At 42.5% G+C, this 10,422-nt stretch overlaps 1 protein-coding gene across 1 annotated transcript in view; it reads right to left on the bottom strand.

The window, feature by feature from the left end:
* Positions 1–329: 329 nt before the first annotated feature.
* Positions 330–10,422, bottom strand: part of FAM124A (family with sequence similarity 124 member A) — a 43,082-nt gene continuing 32,989 nt past the window's right edge. The window contains exon 4 of the mRNA XM_030464885.1: positions 330–1,118. Within this exon, the coding sequence (XP_030320745.1) occupies positions 330–1,118 (789 nt within the window). The remainder of the gene's footprint in view (positions 1,119–10,422) is intronic.

Here is a 10,422-nt window from a genome sequence, read left to right as displayed (position 1 = left end):
AAAGCAGCTTGGTGTCACAAATTGCTCCTCAGTTTCTGCCAAAGAAAACTGGATTATTATGTGCTGCTTCTGGCATTTCCTTCACCACCAGTCCAAGGGGCAGACAAGCCTCTGATCATCCCCTCCAGCCCAAAAGTACAGGATGCAATCTCAGACTGCTTTACTCTAACTAGTTTGGGAACACCCATCTCTGAGAGATCCAAATGCTCTCTTCAAATATTTAGTCAGCTCTGCTGCATCACCTTCTCCTTAGCATAGAACCTTCTGCAAGCTCAAGGTGAGCCCACTGCTGTCATTCCTTGTCCTGGAAGGTGTAAGACAGACAAACCTCAGATGTAAAATTCTTCTTCGTTAGCTGGTGAAGCTGGGCAAACACTACCACAATCATCCAGAGAACAAGGAGCTGCTTTCAAGGACTGTCTGGAGAGAGATGCTGATGATGCAGATGTGCTGGAAGACCACTCAGAGAGAGAAGGCAGTGAACCATCAACTGACTGGAAGGTATTGCACATGGCTGATAATGGCCTTCTACGAGTGGCTGCCTGTTTAGTCTTACTGACAGTTTGCTTCTGTGAGGGAAGAGAGGCTTCCAAGTCATTGCAAAATCCATTAAGGGCAGAGTATGCAGATACCACAGACAGGTCTGAGAAGGACAACTTCATCCCTGTGTCTACATCAGTCTCCTGGGCACCCTCCAAGTCATCAACATTAAGCTTGGGGCTGCATCTCCATGTTTTTAACCTGGCTGCAGTATTTAGAAACTGGAACGGTTCACTGAAATGAAAAGTCTCTGAGGCTGAGGAGGAGTTCACTGTGGGCAAGCAGAACAGAGACTTGCTTCGTTGAAATGACCATGAAATTCTGGAGGCATTGCTGGATCTGCGTGAGGAGTCTTCTTGATCGCTGTGTCTCAAGTCCTGCTGGGAGAAACCAAGATGATGACCAAGGCCATTTGTGTGGTGTACTTTGCTTTGACCCATGTCTTTTGGTTGTTCAGGGACAGATGGGTGGCTCTGAGGAAGAGAGTCTGGCAGAGTGGTGAACTGGGAATCTGTTGACATAGATGAATATGGTTGCTTGCTCTGCTTTGCAGACTTCCTACACAAACTGGGTGCTTGCTGCAGCCGGGAGAGGGAGAAAAGAAGATCCCATTAATGCACAATTGACAGTCTTACAACCATAAGTCTCCATTGCTGAGCTGTTCCTGCAAATAATTATGAAGCAGACTTCATTTAGTATGCTTGCCCCAAATGTTTCACTTCAATAACAAAGAGAAACAAGCTGCCAAAATCCCAAGTACTTACATAAAGAGCCTTGTAGACAACAAGAATAAATGGTTGAGGAGCCCTGCCTTTCAGGGTGAATTACACCAGCTCAAAACTCTCACTTCCTATTCACTTCTTCAGATTCATTCATATTCTGTCTTCCAAAATTACTGCCTTAGTGGACAGCAGAACAAAAAGAAAAAAAAGAAATGGGAGCTGTATACTACCATGATTATAATTTCTCATTTTTTTCTTATTTTGGTTCAAAAGCTTTTATTTTCTTCCTCTGAAACATCAAAAAGCTTTTAGCAAGCAGCCTCATTCTCCATCTTCTCAATATGAATTTACTGCTTCTTTCAACTCTCACATTTTCATAACTGGTCAGCTGAGCAGTGTGCTCTAGAACCCACTTGCTCTATTAACTGGCTCCTAATGACTTTAAGCACAAACATCTAAGCTGTTAGTAGACACCTAGGCTGAAGACCTAATCTGGTGGTTATGATCTGAACCTGGACCTGAATCTCAGTCCTAGGGCAGGATTGAGTTGTCTACCTGCCAGATAGGTGAGTACATCAGCTGTGAACAAATGGGGAGCCAACATCCTTCTCAAGAAGCAGTTGGAGGCCAGATGGCCTTCCTGTGGGATTAGACACTGATGTGTGGGTAACTGAACTGAGGCCCTAGTGTTTGGGCAATCATGAGGTTTTTCATCATCTTACTTATCTCTGAAGTTTCCATTTTAAATAGTTTAATTTAAATTTTTCTTGTGGAATTTCTCAGATAACACAGAATGATAGAGTTCTGCCCCGAAAGGGATGGGAAGTAATGGGACAAAGTGCAAGATCATACCCTTGAGAATTAACAATAATCTCTGCTATGGGACTTGCCAGTTGGAAACAACAGAGGAGAAAGAACTGGGTATCTTGGTCACCATGTAATCTTGTCACTATTTGGGTGACAGGGCTGTGACAAACATGATTCTGGACAATCTCAAGTGAGTTAAAGTGTTCCTGTACTACAGACAACACTGCTGAGGCCTCATCCAGAATGGTGCACATGGCTCAAATCATGCCTATGTGAAAGGGAACAAATTCAAACTGGAAAAGATGCAGCAACAAGAAAAAACATGATGAACTATCTATTGAAAATCCTGAACCACAAACGAATAAAATGTTTCTAATCATGACAGAAGTAGAAAAGTCTTCTGGGGTGAGTAATGGATAAAGATGGAGCTTGATCAATTTACCAAAGAGATTATATGACATGACAGAAAGTCATGAGACCCAGCAACCAAGGAGGTCCTTTGTACCCCCTGGCAAAAGAGTCAAATAAACCAAGTCAAATCGTCAACAAAATATTAACCAGAAATCCCTTTAGATCTCTACACACAACACTATTTTATTTACACAATATGCAAGTTCATTTGTTTAAACAATTACTCAGCAAGATGAAAGACTTGTGTCCATAAAGAAATTAGCAGCTGTTTCTCAACTGAAGACATTTTCAGATAACCCAGCAATAACATTATGACATGCTGAAAATACACAACCAAATCACTCTTTAGATGGGTTTGTCCAATCACACTCTCCTTATTATATTTTGTTTGCATTAACCAAAGGTACTATTTTTTTCTTTGCAGTAGCTCTGATATCAGATGCCCTACATAGACTCAACCACCAAGCTTGGGGAATCAACAGAAGTACCTCCAGAAAACTCCTACCTCTCAGAGGGAAAAGCATGGATTGTCTGAGCTTGGCTTATTTTTATACTAAATTCTTTTGGTTCTATAGACTTAGTTGATAATTTGGAAGATCAAGCATCCAAAGAAATGAAGGATCTAAGCAAGTGCACTTTTCTTGTGTGTGAAAACGTAAGGAGCTCTTTGGGACCACAAGCATTAGTAAGAACTCAGACAAAACTGCACTGAAAACACAAGGTTTTGGGAACGGATCTAACACTTGCACTGGGGATGGTTCTGTGGGCAGTACAAAAACTGCTTTCACCTTGCACAGATCACACCATCTGTCTGTATGTTTGTATATAAGACAGAGCCTGCATGCAGGATTTAGCTGCCAAGTTAATACTGTCAGTGGAGCCTGGAAAGAAATTCAGTTTTCCCTAAAAAAAAAAAAAAAAAAAAAAAAAAATTCCCATGTCTGGTTAGCTGAATTGCTGTCTAGGTCCTTGGGCTGTATTGAGTACAAACACATTGACTACAGTGAGGACACAGATTGCAGCTCACACAAAAATGTCTGCAGGTAGACACCAGTTTTAGGTAACTGCAATCTAAAGCAGAACTAAATCCTGCAGATAACTCCTAGGTGTTCCTTTTGCTTTGGCATATAAAGATATTCTGCATACTAGTAAAAGGCTCATGCATTTAAATGATGGATATAATTTGTTATTCTTATTTACTGACATAACTTTTGACAAGTGTTCCAAAGAAAGAGAAGTTTAGTTAGGTCTCTCAGGTGAGAGACACTGGGTCTGATCCAGCTGTCTTTTTGTAGGTATCTGCTGGATTCTGCTGCATGGGCCACCCCATACCAGGGAATTCAGTGCCTGGGAATGTTCTTGGACGTGTTTATTTTATTAATAGAGGTAAAGTCTTAAGCATTTGGGGAATAAAGCACAGACACAAGAAGAGCTGTTCTGAGCTCTTTCCTGTATTTACAAACCCTCCAGTTTAAATAAGCTCATGTTAGTTTTGGCCTGTAGCTATGCAACTCAATGACTGCAGGTGCAACCAAAATCCCAGTACTCAAAAGGATGCTTACCTAAGGCATTGCCTATGAGGGTGTGGAGTGGAGGGCAATGCCAGGATAAATGGATGAGGTGAGATGAAATACCCCTGCTAGAAACTCTCAGGGCTCTCATGTATGAACTTTCTAACCAAAAATGCAGATAAAAAGTAGAGATTCAATGGAAAAGGGAAATCACACTTCTAAGTGAGAGCATTTGGAAAGGGCAACCTCCTGAACAGGTTTATGTATCTGACCAGACTGGAAAATTCTTGCACTAACAAGAAAAGTCTACTTTAGGCAAGATAGTAGTTTTAAAGGTTTTGTCAAGTTTAACTTTTTTCCTAGCTCTTTTAACATTCCTATGGACAGGTAAGAGCATTTCATTTTATATAAGGTATTTTTGCTGTCATCCTTGCTTCTGGGTCACAGGTCCTGGTCAAGCCCAGTTGGCTTGCCAGGAGGTAAGTGGATCAGAGAGGAGAACAAGTACATCCTGCCCTAAGGATTGCTGCCTGCAGGTCAGGCTGAGAGACATCAGCTTGTTTATAAAGCAGCTTATTTCTGAAAAACTCTGCTTATAGGAAGAACTGTTTACCTCAATCCTTTTTTGTTTAGATGTGTCAGGGTTTAAAAGATCTATTTTCCAATGGTGCTCTTCATGATATAGGCAGAGTGGGAAATGATAGGGGGTTTAAAAAGTATTTTTATCTTAAAGCAACCTAATTCTGAAAACTTCCCTGACTGTGAGAAAACTGGACTGCACAACTTTTCTACAGGTAGAGTGTCAGAAGCTTCATCTAATGAAATACTAGTGAATAAAGACTACAGGCTAATCCTATATGGTAGTGAACTGGATTACGTGGACTAATAAGACTTTTCTATATCTACACTCTGTAGCTTGTCAGAGATCACAGAGAGGATTCAATGATTTAGCCAGGATTAAGACTCAGGCAAAACTAGCTCCTAGTCTTGTGCCAAGGCTGTTGACTTCTTGACTGTGCTCCTTCGTACCACCCTGGCTGGCACAGCATGGGGAGAGCTGCATTCCAGCCTGTGCCTCCATGTGGCTGCTCCTCTTCCTCTCAACCTCACAGAGCCTGAGAGTCCCACAAAGCTCAAACTGGATTTCCATGTGTGACCACGAAAAGCAAGCAGGACATGCTGAGCCAGGGGACACTGAAAATGGCAAGACCTATTTTTGTAGCTTGAGGTCAGTGTGATGTACACGCAGCTACCCTTTTCAGCAGAAGAGCCTTTTCCCTCCTCCTCAGTTCTTTCCTTGGCTTTGGAAGCCTTAGCATCTGCTTTAATTTTTCTGAATTCTCTTTTTTTTTTTTTTTTTTTTTTTTTTTTTTTTTAAGTCCTTATCTTCAGCCTCCTCTCAGCTTGCTTTCTGTGTTGCCTTTTACCTGTGCTGCTTTTTACTGGGAGAGCCCTGCCTGACACAGCCACACAGACCTGCACCAGGCACTAGCGTGGCAGAGATGTTGGAGAGGAAGGGGGTCAATCCACCATCCAAGGGGACAAAGCCTTGATCCAAAGCAACACATTGATTTTGACTGAAGTTCCAAATACAGGGAGAGAGATCTGTCAGACCTCGCCAAAAAGATGCCCAACAAGCTCGGCCATTGACTGAGCAGATTAGCTCTCTAGCAGAACAGATTTTTTCATCTGGTGCTAATCTGATGCTCTTTTATAATCTCTACACAAATCTTTATGCAAGCCCAGAGGGATTTAGAGCCTTTGTGTATTACAATGGGCTGCAGAAGAATTTCCTGATGAATATCCCGGGGTGCCATGAACAACTTGGGGTGAACCTCACAGAAACACATTTTCAAGTTCACTCGGGCTGCCTATGCCTGACCCAACAACAATCAAGGAGTGCTCCTGTAGTCTATTTTAAGTCACCTGCTTTTTAAGAAAGCAGACAGTCATCTCATTATGCATTATCTGTATTAAGCACTGCCAGCAGGGCTGTGCTGAGGTCACAACCCAGCCAAACAGCCAGCACAGCAATGACATCACCAGCCCAGAGTTTTGTCGCCTTGCTCATCAGGAGGGTGGCGGTGTTTGTTTAATTGCATTAAAAGCAGTGGGGTTGATACAGAAATAGCAATAGAAAAGGAATCAACTGCAGGCAAAATTGGCAGAGTTTGGCTCTCTGTATCACCGTGTCTCACTTAAAAGGCAAAACGTATTCAGAAGGGCAGAATATTAAAAGGCAAATTACAGAAATTAAATTTTAAAATGAGTTGAACATATTTAAAAAGAGGCATCTACCGTGTTTGCAGAAGTAGGACAGGTGGGTGTCTTGCAATGCCAAATATAATCATTCCCAAGAGTTTTTTCTGGATGTACAGAGTCATCAGAGATTTTACTGCACTATGAAAGATAACAGACAAGATAAAGTATTTTGGGATGAAGAAAAAGTGAAAAATCACCTCCTATTTTAGTAAGTGACTGATTCAGCTGTGTCCTCCCCAATTCCAACCATTAGCACTAAGAAGAATTAAACGCCTTAGGAACTAAAAAGGGAAGGAAAAAGAGAGTGTAATATTTTTAAGAACAGGAAACCAGTATTAGACTTACAGATTAACTGAACCAGTTTAAGGCATCTCCATTGATTGGGTCAATTTTCACTCTAAAAGCCTGTCCTTTTCATCAGTTTCAGCAGAAATTAAAAGTAATTTTTGTAAAGGTGCCTTTTCTACACCTTTGCTTGTCCTTGATGCTTTTCTTGCCTTTCTTCCTCTTAGTGTTAAGATCTGCTCAATCTGCACTATTAATTCAAGCAAGCTTAAAGCTCTTTCCTCACCCTCATGTTCCTTCTTGCAGACCAAACCATTCTCTACAAAAGTGCTCTGTCTTTGCCTGGTTTTTGTCTTGCTTTTTTTCCCCTTCTCCACTTTCTCATTTACTTCCTCATCTTTCTTTCTTCTACTTGCACTGAACTGCAGTGACTTAAGACCACATTAGTGGGACCACACTTTATTTCCCAGTTTGTTGTTTGTAATGTTTTGAGTAACAAGAACAAGATGATTTAACTGCATTTAAGACTGCTGGGGTACATTAGATCATCCAGCCTGACCCTGTGTTTGTCATTTTACAAACCATTAAGCCACTTCTTTACTGAGGCAGATGAAAGCACTTCAGTTTTCAGAAGTCTAAATTGCTGTATATACTTCAGGCAGGGGTGGAAGACAGAGGTGTCAAATATCCCAAGGCTCCTAAAATGGTAGCAGATTGATTAATACTCCTAGGCTTTTCACATGGTTTATCAAGGTCATATGAATGTTGGGTGACCATCAAGGCACCCAAACTGGAATCTAAGGGAGAGAGAGGAAATGATGCTGTGTGTTGGAGAGAGGAAATGTAGAACCAGGTGAGGTCTGGCAGGGGTTTAGTGGTTAAGCTGAAGCAAATGGATCTGTGACCATGCTGATGCCTGTCCTAAACCTCTCAGCAGAGTCAGAAGTGGACCCAGAGCCTCTAAGATATGCCTCTGCTGGACCAAGATATGCTTGCAAGACAAACCATTCCTCATGCTGCAGAGAGGAGCAGAATGTTTCCCTTAGTCTCAGTTGGGGCTAGAAGAAAAACTTTATCCTGATCTCAGATCTACAAATTATTTTGACATCAGCAGCTCAGCAACACCCATCCCTGCTGCCCCTCAGTCTAGGACAGTGTATTTTCAGCACTTGCTGAGTCTTCTTGTCTCAGTTCCTTGCTTCAGCTGTGGCCAGTCTCCAGCATGCTGTAAGAAGGCTCTGTTCTCTGCTCCCTCCTCTCAGCCTAAACCAGACTGGGTCAGCTGTGCATCATGGAAAAATCCCTCTGATTGCAGCATTCAGCTATCCTGAGTATGAGGTTTGACTCCAGCCATACTTTTCATGCAGATTGCTTCATGTTTTAAATAAGCTGAGGGAAATAAAGGCGCTTCTGTTCCCATGGCCCCAGGTAAAAAGGGACGAAGAAATGAATTCATGAGCCTCACAGACACCTGCACATACCACACTGTATAAACAAAGATGTTTCCAGCTAGAATGTTTCAATTCTTTTTTTTCTGTGAAACACATTTGCTGATGTCCTTGTAGGCATGTAACCTTCATGCTGTTTCCCATCTTCAGGCATTTTGCACTGCAGATGTCTAGGGCAGAATGCCTTTATGCATGCAGCTGGCAGGCATCTGCACCTCCAAGACTTCTGGCAGCCCCAAGAACATATTCAACAGTAACATATTGATCTTGTACATAAATTATTGCAGCTGACCTCACGAATCTGTTAGGGGATGAGTAACTTCTTACCACAGATCCAGAGCACTCCTTTTATACACCAACAGAGAAATCTTCAAGGCAGCAGAAACCTTGCAGATCTCTGGTTAATTTTACAGGTTAATGAGACTTAGTGGTTGGGTCCACAGGCAATCTTCTCTCAGCACTGAAGCTTTATGTAATCAATCACATTTCCTAAATATGATTACATCACTTCTGAACTCAAGACTATGGTTGCCTGGGAATAGGTAAGAAGGTAAGAAGAACATTGGCCAACTACCTCAGCAAATAGTCTAAAAAATCCATTTAGCTAAATCTGTGATCAGTTAACACTTGCACTATTATTTCAGAGATGCACTATAAAACAACATGAGGCAGGAAATAGCCACCCCATAAATGGAGTAGGGTCATTAGCACAATAAATGCCATAAGAGCCTTACAATTCCAGATCTCACTAGCTTGTTTCAGGCAGGGTTAGCAAAGAGTGGTCACAAACTACACATTTCTTGGTAATTTTATCTATCTCACTTTTCTGTTGTCCACTTCTTTCTTGGTCCTAGGGTTATTATAAGGTGAACCAGGTGCTTGGTCCATTTTTGCATCTCCTAGGATGCCTGCCTGACACTCCAGGAGGGCACAGCTCTCCTAGGTCCTGAGTCGAATCTGCCAGGAGACTTCTTTAAGGTGTCTTCTACCTTATCTGAAGAAAATCTGTAATTTAAGGAAACCATTTTTGCATTTCCTTCTCTTTGCTCACTGCTTCCCAAACATGCAAGGCAAAGCCAGTCCAACACTTATTAGCCTTTCCAGTTTTCCACATTGCATTGTTAGCCATTCAAGTGCATTAGCAGTTCAGCTGTCTCTGCAGGGATTATATCCAGAGCAAGACAGGAATTTGGACAAGACCTGTTTGGCTGAGTGCAAGGTCCTGCACCTGGATCGGGGCAATCCCAAGAATAATTACAGGTTTGGCAGAGAATAAGTCCTGAGGAAGAGGACTTGGGGGTGCTGGCTGATGAGAAGCTCAACATGAGCCAGCAATGTGCACTTGCAGCCCAGAAAGCCAACTTTGTCCTGGGCTGCATCAAAAGAAGAGAGGCCAGCAGGCTGAGGGAGGTGATTCTCCCCCTCTACTCTGTTTTCATGGGACCCCACCTGCAGTTCAGTGTCCAGTTCTGGGGCCTCCAACACAAGAAGGACATGGAGCTGTTGGAGTGTATCCAAAGGAGGCCATGAAGATGATCAGAGGGTTGGAGCACCTCTCCTATGCAGACAGGCCGAGAGAGATGGGGTTGTTCAGCCTGGAGAAGAGGAAGCTCTGGGGACACTTTATAGCAGCCCTCAAGCACATGAAGGGGACAACAAGAAAGCTGGGGAGAGACTTTTTACAAGGGCATGGAGTGATAGGACAAGAGGGAACAGTTTCAAACTGAAAGAAGGTAGATTTAGATTAGATATTAGAAAAAATTCTTTAGTGTGCTGGTGGTGAGACAGTGGCACAGGTTGCCCAGGGAAGTTGTGGATGCCAGGTTCAACACCAGTTTGGATGAGGCTTTGGGCAGCCTGGTCTAGTGGGAGGTGTCCCTGCCCCTGCAGGGAGGTTGGAACTGGGTGATCTGTAAGGTGCCTTCCAACCCAAACCATTCTGTGATTCTATGATGCTATAAAACTGGCAGTATATTCAGCATACCAGTATGTGATATAGCCTTAGATACATAATTCCCATATTCTTCCCACTGTTCTGACAAGAGCTCACCAGAGCTCTTCTTTCTGGTCTTAGCATTGGTGTCTTCCCATAGGATGCAAACATGCTCTGAAGTCTTGTTCCTGCTAAAGCCAATCAAAGTGTACCCTTTGCTTTGGTTGCTATATAGCTTCACCCTTGGACTTGCCACTGTGGAAAAGCTATTGTGACAAAGCAATTTGGAAGGGTTTCCTTGCAAATGAACGAACAGTTTATGTGGTACTAAACAGACTTATCCAGCCCATGACTAACTTTATTTTCTCTAGTGCTGACTTTACCTAATTGCATTTGTAATATGGGTTAAGAACATGGATCAGTCTGGCTGGCAAGTACCCAAGTCCTTGTAAGCACACCAAGAAAAACACACAGGTCACATCTTGTTAGTCTAATCATGGAGC

This window comes from Calypte anna, chromosome 1 (assembly GCF_003957555.1).
Source record: "Calypte anna isolate BGI_N300 chromosome 1, bCalAnn1_v1.p, whole genome shotgun sequence".
Taxonomy (NCBI): Eukaryota; Metazoa; Chordata; class Aves; order Apodiformes; family Trochilidae; genus Calypte; species Calypte anna.
Note: the sequence above shows the minus strand (reverse complement) of the source record. Positions and strands in the feature narration are given on the sequence as shown.